At 42.8% G+C, this 20154-nt stretch overlaps 2 protein-coding genes across 3 annotated transcripts in view; one reads left to right on the top strand and one right to left on the bottom strand.

The window, feature by feature from the left end:
* RALGPS1 (Ral GEF with PH domain and SH3 binding motif 1) overlaps positions 1 to 20154 on the top strand; it is a 75371-nt gene that overhangs the window by 8555 nt on the left and 46662 nt on the right. The window contains exons 5-7 of the mRNA XM_087944274.1: positions 403 to 492; positions 1592 to 1684; positions 8293 to 8419. Of these exons, the coding sequence (XP_087800400.1) occupies positions 403 to 492; positions 1592 to 1684; positions 8293 to 8419 (310 nt within the window). The remainder of the gene's footprint in view (positions 1 to 402; positions 493 to 1591; positions 1685 to 8292; positions 8420 to 20154) is intronic.
* ANGPTL2 (angiopoietin like 2) lies at positions 11217 to 18522 on the bottom strand. Of its 2 annotated transcripts, XM_087944364.1 has the most exons (5): positions 18459 to 18522; positions 17156 to 17986; positions 14921 to 15114; positions 13364 to 13634; positions 11217 to 12762 (listed from the first exon to the last, which is right to left on the bottom strand). In XM_087944364.1, exons 2-5 carry the CDS (start codon positions 17946 to 17948, stop codon positions 12563 to 12565), a joined length of 1458 nt encoding a protein of 485 aa, XP_087800490.1. In that variant the 5' UTR covers positions 17949 to 17986; positions 18459 to 18522; the 3' UTR covers positions 11217 to 12562. The 2 variants fall into 2 exon arrangements, with proteins under 2 accessions (XP_087800490.1, XP_026541534.1); XM_026685749.2 differs by lacking the exon at positions 18459 to 18522 and having other exon boundaries at positions 17156 to 18066.

Genomic DNA, 20154 nt, shown 5'->3' with positions numbered 1-20154 from the left:
CATCCACAATTTGTGCTTTGAATGCTAGATAACGTAGCCTCCCTCTTCATCCCTCACTGACGAGACATTGTTAAGTCCTTAACTTACTCCAGTTTGTTTAGTGACTGTTATTCTACTTGCTTAACAACTGTGTTACTAACTTAACAACCTCACTGATTCATTTAACCCCCGAAAGGTCATTAAAAAGGGGCAAAAGTGCATATGCAACAACTGCCTGGCTTTTAGCAGCAGAAATGTGGGGCTCCATTGTGGTTTTAAGGTTGAGTTCTACCTGTATATCATTCTGGCCTCTTCAGTTTTGGTCCATGGCTGTGACCGTCTCTGAACATGCCAGTCTATGCTTTGCCCGTCTCGATCCCTCATCCTAAAGAAGCTTTAACTCTCTGAAATTATTCTTTGTAGGTCTGTTTCTGGGTGGTACGAGAAATTTTAACAGCACAGACCTTAAAAATAAGGGCCGAGATCCTCAGCCACTTCGTGAAAATAGCCAAGGTGAGTTTGGGATTTTCCATTTCATTCTTTCTCGAAATATCGTTTCTTTTTGATAGCAACCCTGCCTTCTTTGATATTGCTGGGAACAATATCTTTCTTTCTCTCTTTCTTTCTTCCTCTCTCTCTCTTTCTCTTCACTCTTTCATTCTCTTTCTTTCTTTCTCTCTCTCTCTTTTACTTTCTTCTTTCTCTCTCTCTTTCTCTCTCTCTCTTTCTTCCTCTCTCTTTTTCTCTCTTCCCTCCCTCTCTCTCTCTCTCTCTTTCTTTCTCTCTCTCTCTCTCTCTCTCTGTGTCTTCTCTCTTTCTTTCTCTCTCTTTCTTTCTTTCTTTCTTTCTTTCTTTCTTTCTTTCTTTCTTTCTTTCTTTCTTCCTTCCTTTCTTCCTTCCTTCCTTCTTCTTTCCTTTCTTCCTTCCTTCCTTTTCTTCCTTCCTTCTTCCTTTCCTTCCTTCTTTCTTGTAGGGATAACTTGGTCAACAGAATTGTGAGCGGCTCCAGACTTGATCCAAACTTCCGAAGGGCCCATCCCAGCTGATTTCCTTGCTCAGGGCATATAAATTACTTCATTCATTTGTCAAGCCAGCCCAAAGACTTAAAAGCTTCCATTCTCAGTCCCTGAGAATTTATTTCTCTCTTTCTGGTATTCCCACCTCGAAAGAAACCTGACAGGAACTTCCTGTGAGGTGGGCTGAGGAGACAAACTCCCCCCCCCCTCCTCAAAATCACCATTAAAATCTGTGACAAGCCCGGGTTAACATCATAGCCACCGCCCCCGAATCTGGAGATGCCAAAATATCTTAAGACGGGAGTGCAGAAACTTTCTAATTTCCTTCAACTCCCTCAAAAACTGTTCAGAAACGAACCGTGTAACCGAATCCCCTGCCTCCTGACATCTGGTCTTTGCATTTGGTTAAGTTTTTGCACCAAAAGTCAGGCCGAGTCTTCTGACTCTTCTGTAATTTACAGTACGAACAGCAAATGTCTGGAACAGCAATTATTTTATTGAACAGGCTGGAGCATTCCAAACCCATGTGGGAAACCGATGGCATTTTGGTCTCTTTTTTTCTTTCCCCCTTCTCCTCTCCTTTTTTCCCCCCTCAGAAACTTCTAGAAGTGAACAACCTTCATTCGCTCATGTCTGTGGTCTCAGCTCTCCAAAGTGCGCCCATTTTCAGGCTGACCAAAACCTGGGCCGTAAGTTACTCTGAATTTTTTTGTTTTGGATTTCTTTGGCATCCTGGGTCTCCCCATCCTAATATCCGTCTCCCTCAAATACCTGAAAAGGCTGCTTCATTTCCCGCTGCATTGGGTTTCAAGGGAGTCCTCGGCCACAACTGAGCCCAGCATTTCTGTCACGAAGCGAGACAGTTTTGCCCCGTTTTACGCCTTTTCTGGCCACCGTGGTTAAGTGAATCACGGCACTTGTTCAGTTAGCAACTTGGTTTGCTAAGTGAATCTTGCCTTCCCCGTAGAGTTTCCCTGTCAGAAAGTTGCAAAGGGGGATCACGTGGTGCCCCCATCACGGTCATAAACATGAGTCAGTTGCCAGGCATTTTGACCTGGTGACCCTGGGGATGCTGGGACCGTCGTTAAGTGTGAAAAATGGGCTCATCCCTTCCTTTTTTTTCAGTGCCATTGTAACTTTGGAGCGAACGGTTGCAAGTCAAGGACTATGTCAACTCATAAAACATCCCTATGTCTGTTTTAGTAGTTGCCATAAAAAAAAGGAGGGGGGAAGGAAAAAAATCTGGAAGAACAGTTTGAAAGCAAAAGTACATTCCAACTCTTTATCTTTAAAAGGTTGTAATTAAAATACCAGAGCTTTTGCCTGCGGATATATTTAATTGGAGAATGTGATTGATGACACCCAGCTCGTGAAGGTACTCAATGGGAGAATCTGATTTGTGACACACCCAGCGGGGAGAGGGGAAACAAGTTCACAGGGTGATGTAGGCCAGAGTTGGCTTTATACAGGGCAGTGCCAGTATGTCGCCTCTAATGAATCCTTGGAAGTTTTTTGAAGTTTGGCTCGAGGATCATGATTGAATTAGGGAGATTGCTAGAATCCTGACAGACTACCTCTATAGGGGAAATGGATGTCAAATGGTCACTAAATGAACTTTCGTAAGTCGAGGGCTACCTGAATTCCATTTTTCCAAGAGAAGAGGCATCTTCTTTTTTGAGAGTTTAAAATGAGAGGAGCTACACTGACAGCTTTCCCAGCGGTGTTTACAAATGCATAAAAAAATCACATTTTAACATTTATAATCGGCTGCTGGAAAGAGCAGCAGTGATTTAAGGGCAGGATTCCTAAAATTACTTAGAAGTCAACTGCACTGAGGAGGTCTTAAGTATTTCATAAATAAATGAAAATAAACAGAGCTCAGCTTCCTGCGCAATTGCTGTTGCTCCAGGCGCGCATATATATTCGCTTTCCATCCCAGTTTCCACGAAACATTATTCACCGTTTTTTTTTTTTGGTTTGCAAAATTCTTTTAATTAAATCTCTGCCACGTGACGTCAGCTGCTTCTCTGCTCTCTGCAAAGTAGCTTCTTGTGTGTGTTGGTGGTGGTGGAAGCTACGGTTAGGAAAATACATTTTGTAAGTGCTTTATGTTTCAAACGCCCACTGAGTTGTGACAGCTGTCCATTTAATTCCCGACTCCCAAATGTCACAGGATGGAATAGTAGCCCATTCTGTGATGCCGAGGTGGCGGTTGTTGTTGGTGTTGAGAATCTAGAAAGAGGGCAGAGAAGAGCAACCAGGAGGATTAAGAAGGCACTGGGGGCTAAAACACGCGATGAACAGTTGCAGGAACTGGGCATGGCTGGTCTAGGGAAGAAGAGAAGGACCAGGGGAGACAGGAGAGCATCTTCCAATATTTGAGGGGCTGCCATAAAGAAAAGGGAAGGGTCAACCTCTTCTCCAGAGCCCCTGAGAGGCAGGACAAGAAGCAACAGATGGAAACTAATCAAGGAGAGAAGCAACTTAGAACTAAGGAGGAATTTTCTGACAGTGAGAGCAATCAACCAACAGGAAGGGGATGTGTAAAAGGGGATTTGGGAGCAATTCGGAGCGCGCTGATCCTTTATGCACATTTTATATTTTCTCGGGACAGGAAATGATAGATTAGAACAAAAGGCTCGGTACTGAAACCGTGGTGTTGGATATATATATATATTTTTCTTTTCCAGTTCTAAGAAATATTGTCCAAAGCCGTAAATTTAAAAGAAAAAAAATATTTCTGGTGTCTGCTGTGGGAGTTTTGAAGTTTAAGAGGCTTTGGAACAGAATCATCCCATTTTTACTCAGATGGATTTTGTTTCTGCATCTGTAAATTTGTTTCTGCAAATCGCATCATATCAATGGAATTTTATTTTTTTAAAAAATAATAATAATGCATTGGTGTCATCCTAAGCAAATCGGCATAGGGCAGGTAGACTTTCACTGAGCAACAACATTACGAAGTTACAACGGCACTGGAAAAAACGACTTACGACCGTTTTCCACAGTTACAACCTTTGCTCATGGGATCAAAATTCAGAGGCTTGGCAAAGCGCTTCATACTTACGACAGTCGCAGTGTGTCCCGGGGTTACGTGATTCCCTTTTGCGACCGTCTGACAAGGAAAGTCGACAGGGGCAGCCAGATTCACTAAACAACCAGCTTACTAATCTTAGCAACCACAGTGATTCTCACTTAACAACCGTACATTTGGGGCTCAGTACCACCTGTGATAGCGCAGCCGCTTATTCCTTTCGGTTGAACATTTAAAAAAAAAAAACAAAGGGAGGAAGAATCCTCCTAACGTCATTCAAAATGCACTCTGTGATCGGTTCCCTGAACATTTTTTCCCCAAAATGTATACAAATGCATGCAGTTCTGTTTTATCTGCGGTGAGTCGCCGCTGCCAAACATTTTCCTAGCAGAAATAAAATGGCCACAAACATCAAGGAGGCGGGTTAAATCCCTATTATTAGACGCCGTTGCAAAGCATTAGCAAAGGGAAACGGCATCGATAAAATGATAAAACTGTGGGAAATAGTTTTGCCTGGAAAATTGACTTAACTATGAAGAGCTCTGGGGGAAAAAACAACCATCACCCAAATGATGGTTATAATTGGTCATCGTTTCTTGGTCGTATTAACCATATTTTCCCTCGAACGTTGGACAGATGTCATTTTGGAGAGAGATATCGTAAAAAAGATGGTTTAACATGGTTGTGTTTCAAGATGTATTCACTTGTCTTTTCTTTTTTTCTGTTCTTTTTCAAATTCTTTTTAAAAGTCCTAGTTGCCCTTTTGAGGACTGGCCTAATCCAGGTTAGATACATATTGTGATGACCCGGGGCATGGCACAAAGGCAACACAGCCAGAGAATAAGTAGAGATCCCTTTATTAGCTCCAACTTTGCACCCAATGACCCAGTTACCTTCTGGTCGGGAGAAAAACTCTCCCACGAAACTGCAACAGCCTTTTTCAGTATTCCAGTCCTATTTCAGTATTCCAGTCCAAATGTTGTAAACAGAAAACTTCAAATTATGAATCCAACAAGGCAAAATAAGGTAATAAATCTGGCAGAGCAGTAAATCAAACCAGTTGGGAGGATGCCAGGAACTCAGATAACAGCAGCCAACACAAGATAAATTCAATGTTTATTCCTGGCAAATGCTCCTCCCAACTGGTTCTCCTTTAAACTCCCTCCCCAAGTGTGCCTTGTGAAGGGAATCAGGGCCCTCTCCTCCCCCGTAAGCCATGCAACCCACATTGCTCTCTTCTCTGTTCTTCCCTGCGTGGCCTAGGATAAAGAGAGGGTGAGCCTGGGCTTTCCTATGAACCCCCTCTCCCTTGTTCTACCTCTCCCCTGCTCTGCCCCGCCTGACTTTGCCCTTCCCCAGTTTCCTCCACTTCCCCGCTCCCATGGCGGCTTATTCGTCTTCCTCCTTGAATTCAGACTCCGATGGGGGGAGCGGGGGATGACACATACGCTGATGTCCCTCCCATGCCTACTCATGTCATGGAGAACTGGCCTTTAAAAGGCCAAGATCTCCGAATCGTTCAAGCCATGATTTTGACAGCATGTTGGAGATCTAGCCAAACTCCTCTTTGATAACAGCTTTTTTTGGGAGGGGGGTTGTCTCGGTTTAACTGCGGCTCATCGAAAACATTCCATTCTTATGACACAAGGGTAGGATGTTTTTTTTTTAAAGAGATGCACTTTCCAAGGATAATAAGAGGGGAGTCCTTTTCTTCACATCTGGAACCCAGTGAACAATTGCCTTAATTATAGAGAATAAAGAGCTAATAGCATCTTCGGTGCAACAGATCGTTTAACATTTTCCGTCGGGTTTTTTTTAATAGCGTTTGGAAGGAGTTTAGATTTATCATGGAAGTGAATAGCTGGCCTGTGGCAGGAAGGAATGATGTCTCCACACAAGTAATGAATTGGAGTAGCCCCTCCTTGGCTAGAGATGTCCATAGCTTGGCAGAATAACAGAATGACAGGGTTGGAAGGGGCCTCGGAGGTCTTCTAGTCCAACCCCTTGCTCAAGCAGGAGACACTCTACCCTTCCAGACAAATGGATGTCCAATGTCTTCTTGAAGACCTCCAGTGATGGAGCACCCACAACTTCTGTTCCACTGATTAATTGTTCTCCCTGTCAGGAAGCTTAATTCCAGGTTGCTTCTCCCCTTGGTTAGTTTCCATCCATTGTTCCTTGTTTGGCCTTTGGGTACCTTGAAAATAGCTTGACCCCTTCCTCTTCTTTGGGGCAGCCCCTCAAATATTGGAAGACTGCTACCATGTCTCTCCTCGTCCTTCTTTTCACTAGACTAGACATACCCAGTTCCTTCATCTTTTGTTTTGGCCTCCAGCCCGCGTCCTCTTTGTTGAAAGTTGGCATTTCAACCCAACCTGGGCAGTTCGATCAAAACGTTGCGAATCGATCTCTTTTGCTACTTCACCCCTCTCCCTAATCCAGATTACCTTTTCTCTGTTTCTTTCCCAGCCTTCTTTTCCCCTTCTGGATCTCAGGTCTTTTCGTTTGTGCATTATTATTTTTTTTAGAAAAAGAAAAAAAGAAACGAACGTTGTTTAGAACTATTCTAAAAGAACTTGCTCCCTTGTATAAACATTCCCTAACATCAGCGGGAATTCAGCCTCCCTTGAAAATTCAGTAGGAGTTGCTAATCTGCCAAAATGGACCCAATTCTAGCCATGACTGGACCTCGTTACTTCATCTCAAAACAATCAAAAAAAATCTTCTGTCTCTGTTATTAGTGACAAGGAGCTGAACTCTCTCTCTCTCTCTCTGTGTGTGTGTGTGTATCATCTTTTGGGAATGAGGGACAAAAATGGCAGCCTCTCAAGCATTTCCCAAAATTAAGTTGGGCGTCCTTTTAAGTCAGAAGGCAACACTCCCAAGATCTCTTTCTTAGAAAAGGAATTAGAAAAAAGCCCCGAATCAGGGAAGGCGTTGCTTAACTAGGAGCACATGGGATTTTTCTCATGCTTTGAACATGTGCGCAACCCGTTTCAGGGCCGAAAACAACATCATTAAAATAAGAGACTTGGGCAATTTTGATGGATCGGGTATGTAACTCAACAGGAAAGTTTTCGAGTCATCTGGTGGGTTGGGTCTTTTTCCCCCCTTGATTTGTGAAACTGCACTACAAAGGGATCCAAAGTTCAGATAGTCCTCGTCTGTTGGGCCCAAAAATTTTTGTCGTTCAGCAAGACAGTTGTGAAGTGAACTTGGGTCCATTTTACGACGTTTCTTGTTGTTTACCCGAATCCCTGCAATTTGTTTTTGTACTTTGCAAAGGAAGGAAATATAAAGACAGAAAGGCTGTTACCCTGTGTTTTAACCCTTTAAAGAGTTAAAACAAGAGGACGTGTGACTCAGTGGCTAAGATGCGAGCTTGTCGATCCGAAGGTCAGCAGTTCAGGTTCGAATCCTAGCGCCGCGTCACGTCACGGAGTGAGCTCCTGTCCTTGTCCCAGCTTCTCCAACCCAGCAGTTCAAAGCATTATTCTTTTATTATATTATTATATTTTATATTATTATATTTTATTTTATATTATATTATATATTATATTATATTTTATATTATTATATATTATTATATTATATTATATTATATTATATTATATTATATTATATTATATTATATTATATTATATTATATTATATTATATTATATTATATTATATTATATTATTATATTATTATAATATTATATTATATTAATTATATTATATTATATTATATTATATTATATTATATTATATTATATTATATTTATATTATATTATATTTATATTATTATATTATATTATATTATATTATATTATATTATATTATATTATATTATATTATATTATATTATATTATATTATATTATATTAATTATATTATATTATTATATTATTCATATCCATTTCATGTATTCATAACCATGTTTATACTTATACCATGTTATCTAATAATCCCTTGACAAAACAAAATAAATAAAATAAAATAAAATGTAAAAAATGCAAGTAGAAAAAGAGGGACCCCTTTGGTGGGAAGGGAACAGCGTTCCTCCGTGCGCCTTAAAAGGCGTTGAGTCCTGCCGGCCACATGACCACGGAGACGTCTCCGGACAGCGCTGGCTCTTCTTCGGCTTTGTAACGGACATCAGCAGCGCCCCCTAGAGCCGGAAACGACTGGCACAGATGTGCAAGGAGGGGAACTTTTACCTTTACCTTTTAAGCTGTAAACCGTATCTTCCTCTTTTTTTAAAATTTCTTTTGTCTTCAGCTTTTGAACCGCAAGGACAAGACCACTTTCGAGAAGCTGGACTACTTAATGTCGAAGGAAGACAATTACAAGAGGATGCGGGACTACATCCGATGCTTAAAAATGGTGCCCTGCATTCCTTATTTGGGTAAGTTTTAAAACAATTTTATTTTTTTCCCCTTACCCGCCCGAAAAGCTCCTCCGGTAACCGCGTTTCTCCTTCTGAGTAATATACAAGCCTGGCCTTACCTTGGATCCAACTTATTTTGCCTCGGAGTTCTGTTTGCTACGGGTGTATTAACTTGGAAGCCTGACCCAGACGTGGTAACTTCTCTCCATTAAGGCTCCCTTGCCAATAAATTTCCCAGTAAATGTATTTTAGGGTAAATTTTCACAATATGGCGATCGACCTTTCCCTGTTTTTAGACGAACAACAAGGATGAACCGTCTTAAGTTCAATGGCGGTTACAGAGATTGCTATCCTAAAGAGTTGCCCTTTGATGCTGTATTTTCATGCGATGTTGCAAGTTGTTATAATGCTGTGCTGTTCTCACACTGTAGTAAAACCAGCTCCTTCCCAGATAGCACATTACAAGGTTTAAAGCTATATTATCCATTTAGGCCAAGTCCTTTGAATTTATTGCTTGGAAACGGGCAAAGGAGCCTTTGTTAGCTCATTTTCTTGGCGCTTCTGTGGCTTGGCCTGTGTGTGATGCTAACATGACATAATTGTCTGTGTTTATTTTGTGATTTTTCTGAGTAATTTTAAGAAATGCTTCCTTTTCTTTATTGAAAGCCACATACTTGGAAGATAAAATCCTCGGGTTTGTAGTTCCGTGCTACAGTTAAGAGATTTGCTTTCCACCCGAGTCTAAATGGAAAGACAAGTTGATTTCATTTGAGAAAATTCGCTTTGTAGCTCTGTCTTAGATTATTTTGCAAGTCTGGGTTGAAAGGACGGCTAAGTTTGATAAACGGAAGGTAGGGGAGGAGGGAAGTTCCAACCGCTGCACCCTTCCTGAAGATGAATCGGGGATTTGTGGACTTAATTTGTCTTAATTCTGCTTGTTGCATTGATCATCGCAAGGGACAAGAAGAATTCCTGGGTTTGAAACAAGATTTGGTGTGGGATTTTTTTTTTTTATATAAATGCAGAAATTGCAAGGAGAATGTTTAGCAGTTGTTCTGAATAGCGAGATAGGTGGCTTATAAATTTATTAAATAAATAAGGACTTGAGAGGTCCTTGGTGGTCTCAAAGCTTGGTTGTTTTCTTGCAGACATTTCATGACCCAACCAGGTAATATCATCAGTGCTAGTGAGGACAGGTAAAGGCAAAACTGAAGATTGGGGTAAGGATGGATGGATGGATGGATGGATGGATAGATAGATAGATAGATAGATAGATAGATAGATAGATAGATAGATAGATAGATAGATAGATAGATAGATAGATAGATAGATAGATAGACAGACAGACAGACAGACAGACAGATAGAGATAGATAGATAAGTAGATAGATAGATTTATAGATGATAAAATATAGTTGATAGATGATAAAGTAGATAGATGATAAAGTAGATAGAAGAAAGAAAGAAAGAAAGAAAGAAAGAAAGAAAGAAAGAAAGAAGAAGAAGAAGAAAAAAGAAAGAAAGATAGATACATAGAAGATGGATGGATGGATGGATGGATGGATAATAGAGATATATATCTGTTCTCTTTGTGAACTTTATTATTTGAGATTTAAGAAGAAGGGCGAAAAACCGGAGCTTTTCTTTTCCCATTGATGTATTCTTTACCTACCTGTTTTCTGCAGTTTCTCCTTTCCTTCTATTTGACTTTGGCAAAACTCAAGACTTTTTGAGTTTACATTTCGCCTCTCGCCTGAGTGCCAGGTTAACATTTTGTCTCTGTTTCCCATAATCTTTTCTTTTCTTAAAACACACAAAAAAACACCCCTCCAAAACATCTTCTTCCCTTCCTTCCCTCAGTAGCATTGCAACCTCTTTTATTTTACAAAGAGATTCGGAGAGCAGCTCATCCCTTAGACTAGAGCTCATGACACATTGCATGCCTCCTTTTGTTTTGACAAAATCTGCTAACAGACATGACCTCTCGTCTCGTACCGGGCGGGGAACAAAGTGGTGCTCTGCCACTCATTTCATTTTTGAGGGCTTATTTGTTTGTCTTAGCGAACTTTGCTTTTAATATCGTTTTTCACTTAAAAGTTGGCAGCCGCCTCCTCCAGTTGTTTGAAAAGCTCGGCTGAGCTCCGTAAATCGTTTCCAAGAATCACACAGTTCAAGCCAGTAGTTGCTGCAGTTTAAGGTGGCATGTCTTGGAGAACAAGCGGGTCTGGGATTAATGAAATAGTAGTAGCAACATCAAAGGATTCCTGCGCTTTTAATTTTTTTTTTTTTTAAGGGTCTTCTCTGCCTCCCAATTTTTACAGTTGGAAGAGACGAAAGGGCGGGGAAGAAAGAGCTCGCTTGATGGTCAAGATTACGAGGTTCACTTGTAGCTGAGTGCAGCACAAATTGTGTGGTTTTAAGGAAGCTGCAATCTTTGTGCATTTTTTTTTAAATGATGCTTTTTCACAACCACTAGATAGGAAGGTACGTAGGTAGATACCAGCAGGTAGGTAGGTAGGTAGATATGGATATAGATAGATTATAGATAGATATGATAAAGAAGATGATAGATAGATAGATAGATAGATAGATAGATAGATAGATAGATAGATAGATAGATAGATAGATATGATAAAGAAAATAGATAATCACTGTTATTCCATTGAATAGGTAATAATGGTAATTATCCATTTCTATCATCTATCTATTATCTTTGTGTCTCTCTATCTCGGTCTATCAATTGATTTATTGATGTATCGATCTCTCTGTCTGTATCTCTCTCTTTGTGTGTCATAATAAAATAATCCATGTGTGTATCCAAGTAATATTTGTTGCGTTTATTACTCATTTGCAGCATTACAAGGTCATCCAACCATATATTAAACTCCCTACTTTCATTTATGTACAAGGCATGCTACCTCATTCCAAAATTGTCCATCAGGAATGAAATAATGAGGTAATAACAGTTTTAAAACTTTACCGTTTCCACTGTTCCTAAGAAGCGACGTCTTAAAATAATTTCATTTCGGTGTTTACCTCAGCAGAGTACAAGAATTCAGAAGTCAAAGTTTCTACAAAGGGCATTATAGATAAGTTTGCATAATTCTCTTTTGACGTGTGTTTGGCCATTATAGTAAAGTACGGCAAATGATTCTGTGTATCACATCACTTTCCAAAGAGTTACAGTCTAATGGCAAATTAAACGGGTTCTGTTCCAATAGCTATTATTTGCCTTCAATTTAAGGAAGCCGTAAACTTTAACCCTTTCCTTTTGTTTTTAATGATACGAGGATCTAACTTCGCCCACCCTCCAAGTTTTTATTCCATTTATAACTCTGTGAGTTGCACGACTGTTCTTTTTATTAGAGAGAGAAAACTTTCCAAGGGCAACTTTGCTCAGAAGCTGAAATAGTCATTTATATTATCAAAACATTTGTGCAGATGATAAAGAAGGACCTAAATTATTCCCAAAAGTCTCAAAAAAAATCCACATTGATACTGCTGAGATAATTGGGGGGGGGGAAAGAGTACAGTATGAGTTTTGGTCAACGTTTGGAGAATGGCCAATGCCTTCAGGAGGATGAGCGAAGAGAAATATTAGAACTGTTTGTATAAACCGCTCGAAATAGTTCTTGGTGGAGTCATAACGCCGCCTGGCATCCAAATAGAATGGGAAGAATTCCAAACTTGGAATTCCATTTGTGCAAGACACAGTTGGTGGAGAGGCACTAAAATCCCTGGAACGGATTAAATTAAGGACTAAATTTTAACAGCCTAAGATACTGGCTACATAGCTTCAAAGGATATAATTTCCTGTGTCAAATGGATCTATTATTTACTCTACCGTTTCGAATATGTGCAGCATTCCGAGAGTATATCTAATATAGGAAGCGTTTTAGATGGTGGGGCAGCTTTCCTAGGATCTGTGTTGATCGACGGTCCGTGCCATCTTGAAAGCGACCGCTTGGCTCCTTGTTTTCCAGGCCAAAAAGAGAGAGAAAAGCCGCTTGTTTTGGTTCTAGATCGATCCTGGGACGGTCCAATATCCAGGTCTCCTTGTCCAGCAGTCAGTGTGTACGAGATTATCTCACATTCTTCGCTGCCGAGAGGATGGGTTGCATGGGAAAGACGTCACTCTCGGCCCCTCGGGAGGGGACTCCCTTCAGTGGAACGTGTTCGGGTTCGGCCTAATCATCATCGTCACTTTTTTCAGGGAATACGACCCTCCCCGGAACTCTGCCCAGTAGACTCCATCTTGGTAGCGGCTCCGGTAATGGCCCCCTCGGTACCAGACGCCGTTGAGGTTGGAGTGGGCGCATGCGTTATACCACCAGCCCCCTTTCTGATAGTGGGCGCAGTTGCCTGGAAGAGAAATAAGGAAACCACGTTCTGAATGGAGACATTTTCCTGACGGGGAGGACGATTCCTCAGTGGAACGGAAGTGGCTGCCAGAGGTTGTGGCTGCTCCGTCACTGGGGGCTTTCAAGAAGAGACTGGACAAACACTTCCCTGGAAGGGATATAGGGCAGGGGGTTGGACTAGAAGACCTCCAAGGTCCCTTCCAATATTTATTGGGTCCAATCACACTTGGCCAATAAAGAATATTCTGTTCTGTTCCATCCCTACCCTACCCTATCCTTAATTCATATTCTATTCTATTGTATTCCATTCTATTCTACTCTTAATTCATATTCTGTGGTGTTCTGTTCTGCTCCCTATTCTACTCTACTCTACTCTACTCTACCCTACTCTACTCTACTCTACTCTGTACTCTACTCTTAATTCATATTCTATTCTGTTGTAATCCATGTTCTATTCTATTCTGTCCTATTCTTAATTCATATTCTATTCTACTCTTAATTCATATTCTGTTCTATTCTTAATTCATTTTCTATTCCATTCCATTCCCATCTAAGATAACTTTAATGCACGTTCCCACTGAATTCACTGCAGATTTTTGTACCTGTGTATACATCATGGTCTCTATCCAGCGTGGTGAATTGTTTGCCGTTGTGCCACGTAAAGGAATCTCCCGCATTGCCGTTGTATCGTCCCACTCGCAACTTGTAGAATTCACTTTCCGGCTCCAGACGGAAGCTGGCGTATTCTGCGAAAACTTTGCGTCCTGTCCAGTCCTCCATGGTTATCAACAACTTGTAGTTGCCTTGGTTTGTCAGCCAGTAAATGTTTTCCAACCCCAGCCAGTACTCTCCATCGATGTTACCAAACCCTTGCTACGAGACAAAAATTAAAATTATCCCCTAGTATTGATTTTACAAAAAGATTTGCAAGTTCCAGGTAGCCATGATCTAGCAGTTGTTAAATTTCCATGCCTCTCAATGTTTTGAGGGCCAGGGTAATTGTAATTTTGAGTTGTACACCCCACCATCGGTCTAAGCAATCTCTAAATTTGATAAATAAATAAAATTGGGCAGCCACTATTCGATTCTCAGATTCCCTCAAAAGATTTAAGACTTATTAGAGGGAATCCAGTCTAAATTTCTTCAACCAATTTTGATTTGATCTAGGTGCTTATTAAGTGTTGTAATGAACCTAGAAACTAGATTGGCTTCATAGATACTGTGATATACCTTGTATTCATTGATTGATTGATTGCTTCATTAATTCATTAATTAATTAATTAATTAATTCATTCATTCTATTTGTATAACTGCTTATTGTACTTAGACGACCCTGCAGGTTTTAATTTTATTTTTTTCTACTTATTTAAAATCTTGGATAGTCCTGACTGATGTGAGACATTCAAATTCACTGCTATGAATTTTTTTTTTTTTTTAGAATTGTCTGTCTCCCTTGATTTAAAGAGAGATAAGGCAAGCTATTAATAAAGAGCATGGATGGGATCCTAAACATCCTCTATCAATGGATATCAATAGCTATTTTATTCTAACCCCTTATTTATTTCATGTGATGTTACTAAAACCCTGTCAGTGTTTTCGCGCTTTACGGTTCTTCCCTGGATGATGTCAAGATTAGGTAGATTATCCTTGATGCAAGGATGGAACTTAGGCTGTAGAACAGTTTCATAAATAGCTGTCAGTTCATTCTGCTGCATATATTTGAGAAGTGGCCTCTATTCTTCTACCCCAGTCACCAGGGTCTCTGACAACATCTCAAGCATTATGGTGTTCGGTGCAAAAGATCAGGACTGTACATTATGTGGCAGCACAGAAGTTTTCTTCAAACCTCCTGCCTAGGCAAGAATGTAGTCAACTAACTGTCAGCACTAAATTGGCATTAGATAAAGGTCAGTACAATTCAAGAGGGATTGGATCGTTTGTGGCAACATAAGGATTCTAAGCTGATGACATGTTTAACTCCGCCTTCCAGCCTGCCTGCTCTTGTCCTACTTCTGCCATTCTTTCACTGTGAGGACCAGACCTACGAAGTCGAATGCTCTTAAACATTCTTGACGAATTCCCCTCGGGGGAAAAAAAAACAACCATGACTCTGCAGAAGATTTTCTCCCTTGCTGAAAGGAGCCATTATTTGGCCTCACCTTATAGGTTTCCCAGTTCCTAAAGAAATTAACCGAGCCATCCAAACGCCTTTGAATTACAGTCCAGCCGCCGGGATCTTGCCGCTGATCGCACCAGACTTGCATCAATCGGTTGGCATTCTCAGGTTTGACCAGATATATGGAGCTGGTCCCGTGGCCGTCTTCTAAAGCTTGTAAACAGTCTCGCCAAGGACCTGGTAGAAAATAAGAGACACCATATGTCTTTCTTATAAGGCCCATCATCTCGGTTCTCGACAGAGTCAAACAGAGTCAAACTCTTCTTTGTGGCAACCCCTGAGATATTGGAAGACTGCTATCATGTCACCCCTGGTCCTTCTCTTCACTAGACTAGACATACCCAATTCCTGCAGGCCGCGGGCCAAGGTTAGGGACCCCTTGCGTAAAACCTGCTCTTGTTCAGAAAGGAAATCTGCTTATTTTTTGCTCAAAATCCGGCACCTTCTAATATTTAATCATTTAATTGTGCATTTGTTGATAGCACCACAGGCCTTACCGACCGCCTCAGTGCAAAACATCTTGTATTTACATTCAGAGATATGTCCGCCTTTTATTTTAGACCTTTAAAAAGAAAGGATATAACTGGCTGGCCAGGTATTGGGAGGTTTTCAAATCTCCCCTTCCTTTCTAGATGCCCGGCGTGTGTTTGTCCTTCTGCACTTGCGTAAGCCACACTTCGTACACTAAGCGTCCCACAAGAGGCAGGAGTAGGAGCAGGCTCCATTTAACAAAAATATCTTTTTTTCAAAAAAATAACCCATCATTTCATATATTAATCGTATCTGGCTAGATCATGGCAACTGGAGCATTTCATTTCTGATTATTTCTAAAGGCAAGAGTTTTCCATCTGGCTAGATCTGGCAACTGGAGCTGTGGGAGTCCTGGATTTGTCCTGACAGTTGAACACATCCCAAATCAAAGCATGTGTTTCCTGTCTCTGGAGAGTTTTCCCCAATTAAGATGAAAAAAATGGCTGTTGATGATTTCATGTAGAAGTTTTGTTTGACTAAGAGTCCTGTTCTCTTTCATCATCCTTTAAAAAGTTTCTTAGGTGAAGGAGGGGTGGGGGGAAAGTGCTTTTCATAGTTGTTTTTAAGAACTCCACCTCTTTTAAGAATTCTCTCGCGCATTAGTTTCTCCTTCTGTGAATCCCACTTGCCATTCCTTTGGGCTTATTAATCTAATTGTTCAGGATCAATAAAGAGAGTTTGTTTGTCTTCTGAACTGTAACAGCCCCTTCTCTTTCCCCCTGACAAGCCCAGGGTCCTTTCCCCCAGATTTAAAAACCTTATGGCCAAAAAAAAAGGAAAAGAAAAGAAGTATATTAAAATATCAGAAGGAGAGATGCGAAGCAGGGCATGGCGTGACATTAGGAGAGTAGCTGGGAGGGTTGCTTTTTTTTTTCTTTCTTTTTTCTTTCTTTCTTTCTGGCTGGTGAAACGTTCCCAGCGTAGCCTTTAGCTCCTAGGAAGTTTTCCATAATTGAAGAAAGGAAAATACAGCTCTCCGTGTGTTCCCATCCAAAGAGTAGGAGGAGGTAGGCCTCCCTGAGGAGCTATGCGTTAAGATGGAGGGAAAGCAGATCGCTGTCCGTGCAAAGCAGAATGGAAGGTAGAATTGGAAAGGGAAGAGAGAGGAAGGGAGGGAGGGAAGGAAGGAGATGGAAGGAGGAAAGGAAGGAAGTTGGAAAGAGGAAGGAAGGAGATGAAGAGAAAGGAGGGAGGAAGAGAAGCAAGGAGAGGGAGGTTCTGAGGGATGGAGGGGGAAGGAAGTTGGAAAGAGGAAGGAAGGAGATGAAGAGAAGGGAGGGAGGGAGGTACCGAGGGATGGACTGAAGGAAGGAAGGAAATGGGAAGGAAGGAGATGAAAATGGGAGGGAGAGAAGGAAGGAGAGGGAGGGACTGAGGGAGGGACGAATGGAGAGAAGGAAAGAAGGAAGACAAGGAAGGAGATGAAAAACCAGAGTCACTTAACAGCCATCTTACTAACTCAACAACAATTCATGAAACAACCACGTCAAGAAAGGTCGTGAAAGTGGGGAAAACTCACTTAACAACCGTCTCGCTTAGCAGTAGAAACCGTTGCCAAGGACCACTGCGATGCCAATACTATGACCGCCTGGGAGCCCTGGAAGAGAAATGGGGGGGGGGCTCTCTTGGCGGCCGTATGCCGAGGGCTTCCCGCATCCGGTCCATAGCCCCCGATCGATCAACCTACCTGAGGGCTTGTCGGTCGATGTCGGGACGCTGGTGACGGGCGGCATGGTCGGGAGGCTGGGTGGCAGAGCCTTTAAGTTCTGGTCGCTCTGAATTTCGTTGGTGGAGATCTGGTTGGTGATGCGGTTGTAGGTGGGCGGCTGGTAGACGCGGTTGGGGGGCTGCGGCGGTTGCAGGGCCGGCATCCTCTGGCAGTGCTCTTCCAGCTGGGCGATCACCGTCGACTGGTTGTTGGCGATGGCGACCAGGTGCTGGTACTTGTGCTCCAGGTCCTTGTACCTGCTGGCCAGCTGCAGCATGTCGGCCGTCTGGTTCAGGATCTTGTTCTCCAGCTGGGAGAGCTCCAGCGCGTTGTCCCGCTTCCGGATGATCTCATGCAGCAGCTGCATGTAGAGCTGGGTGACGCGGGAGTTCATGTTGCGGCTCTCTTTCCGCAGCAGCTTGACCTCGTTCACAATGCCGCCATCCACCTCCACCAGCTGCTGCAGGGTTTCGATCTGCCTCTTCTGCTTCAAGAGCTCGTGGTTGAGGAGCTCCAGCTCCTGCTTGTGGACCCTGTTCTCCAGGAGGGGTCCGTCGGGTTCCTTGGAGTTCACACAAATGGCCCCCGTGACTTTTTGCTGCGGGACGATGAACGTGTAGGTGCACTTCTCCTGCGCCTCGCTGGAGCGCCTGTGTCGGTTTCCGTAAATGAATCTTTGTGTCTCTCCCGCGACGCGGCTTCCGACACCTTCGGGCCCCTGAGCTTTGAGTCCCACAGCAGCCACTAACAGCAAGCAAACCGCTGCCTCCATTGTCCTTATTTCGTGAGGGAAGATTTTTCTTAGATTATCTACAGTAAACATAAAACAAATGGGAATATCCAGTAGCGATACCAATAGCCTTTAGACGTATGGACCTCAGTGCTTGACAGGCCGCTCTAAGCGGTTGACAGAGTCAGCCTCTGGCTCCCAAGAATCTGGCTCCTCCTTTCATCGACCTCAGAGAGGTGGAAGGAAAGCTTGAGCTGGTCAGAATCGAACTGCTGGCAGTGAGCAGTGACCATAGGAAGGGAAGGGAGGGAGGGAAGGAGGAAGGAAACAGGGAGGGAGGGAGGGAAGAAGGAAGGAAGAGTGGGAAAAGAGGGAGAGGAAGGAGAAAGAGAAGGAAGGAGAAAAGAGGGAGAGAAAGAAAGAAGGGATGGAAGGAAACAAGCAATATCAATAACAGTCTTATATACCGCTTCACAGTGCTTTACAGCCCTCTCTAAGCGGTTTACAGAGTCAGCCTTTGCCCCCAACCATCTGGGTCCTCATTTTACCCACCTCAGAAGGAGGGAAGGCTGAGTCAACCTTGAGCCTGGTGGGATTTGAACTGCCAAATTGCAGGTAGCGGCAGTCAGCAGAAGCAGCCCTGCAGTACTGCACCCTAACACTCCACCACCGTGGCTCTTGTCCACAGTAAATGTCTGTGGAGATACTCAGTCATCCAGGTCATCCCAAAGATGCTTTTTCAAGCGGCAACTGGAGTTTCTGGTTTTTCTCTGAAGCTGTTTCACTTCTCATCCGAAAAGCTTCTTCAGCTCTGACTGGATGCTGGGGAATGGAGGGATTTATACTCCTTGCAGACAGCTGGTCATTTACATTCTTTTTATAGCATCGTTGAGGCCACTTGGAGGTTTATCTGGGTCCTCAGGGCCCCCTGAGTGGTGCAAAGTAAGGACACAGACAAACCTCCAAGGGCCCACAAAGCCATTCTTAAAGGATGCAAATGACCAGCTTGTCTGCCGGGAAGATAAATCCCTTCCTTCCCCTCCATCCAGTCAGAGCTGAAGAAGCTTCTTGGATGAGAAGTGAAACGTCTTCAGGGAAGGGAGTCCAGTTGCCCCTTGAAAAATGCACCTTTGGGATGAATATCCGGTAGCACGCAGAGCCAGCAAAACAGCACGGCATGTGTTAATATTGGTTGATCTTTAGCGAATGCCTCTAAGTGTGGAATTAATTGCTCTAAACCATGGCAGAATTTAAAAGACCCAGAAACACTTGTTCCTTTGTTGAACAAGAAGAATTCGTTTCTAAATTTGGCCTGACTGTACCTTCCGCAACTGGGAAACCACTTTATTGAGTAGGGTTTAACAGGGCTGTGGTTCGTTTAGTGGCGACATTAAGCCTGCCTTGGACTAGCTAGCTGGGGAGTTCTGGGAGTGGAAGTCCAGGCAGCGTTAAGATTTCCCGGTTTGGAAAAACACTGTTGGAGATGCTTAGAAGTGCATTATAATCTGGGGTGGGATTCTACCGGTTTGGACCGGTTCCATAGAACTGGTTGTTACGATTCTGCGCAGTTTGGAGAACCGCCAAATCGTGCCCCTGGCTGGTCCCTCCCCTCTCCACCCAGTCAGTCCTCTATCACGCATGCCCGACATCGCTGACTGCGTTCTCCCCTGCCCAGCTACTCCTTAAGGTATTTCTTTCTTTTTCCCAACGATCAGCTGTTCCGATGATCAGCTGCGCTCACCCAGGAGGCTTCCCTAAGGCCCAGAAGGCAAAAATAAAATATGGGGGGGGGGGTTGCTGCAAAAAAAAAAAGGAGCCACGCCCACCCAGTCACATGGCCGTGCCCACCTGGCCACGCCCACAGAACCAGTTGTTAACATTATTTGAATCCCACCCCTGATTATAACCCCATTTGGAGTCAAGCTTTGAGGGCCGCCCACATGGACCTTCTCAGATTCCCACCGAATATAAGACCTAACGGCACTTTGTGGTTAAAAGCCGGAAGCCAGGTCTCCCCCAAAACTCTGGAGAATGTGCGAGATGATGGAACAGAATAGCCTCGCATCAAAGCTTCCTCCAGCCAGTTAAGAAGTGTATCAACAGGAAAAGGAAGCGAAGAAATCACAGCCTCTGCTGCCCCAAGGGAGGGAGGGGGGATCCTTGCAAATGGAATTTGAAGTCCTCCCCATATTATACTTGGCTTCAGAGAGAGAGCGGAGTCCATTCTGAGCTTGATTCAATTCTTTCT

Source organism: Notechis scutatus, chromosome 15, assembly GCF_049901735.1.
Source record: "Notechis scutatus isolate UNSWTSFEM ecotype Mainland chromosome 15, rNotScu1.2, whole genome shotgun sequence".
Lineage (NCBI taxonomy): Eukaryota > Metazoa > Chordata > Lepidosauria > Squamata > Elapidae > Notechis > Notechis scutatus.
The sequence above is the reverse complement of the archived record's forward strand: the minus strand, read 5'-3'. Positions and strand labels throughout refer to the sequence as shown.

Bases quoted from the DNA above. Each gene is read 5' to 3' on its own strand.
- ANGPTL2 (XM_026685749.2), bottom strand. From the start codon at position 17,999: ATGTTTACTGTAGATAATCTAAGAAAAATCTTCCCTCACGAAATAAGG. The intron at 13,635-14,920 runs GTGAGGCCAAAT...TTTGTCTCGTAG, and splicing joins GGAACTGGGAAACCTATAAG to CAAGGGTTTGGTAACATCGA. The intron at 12,763-13,363 runs GTACAAAAATCT...TTTCTCTTCCAG, and splicing joins AGACCATGATGTATACACAG to GCAACTGCGCCCACTATCAG.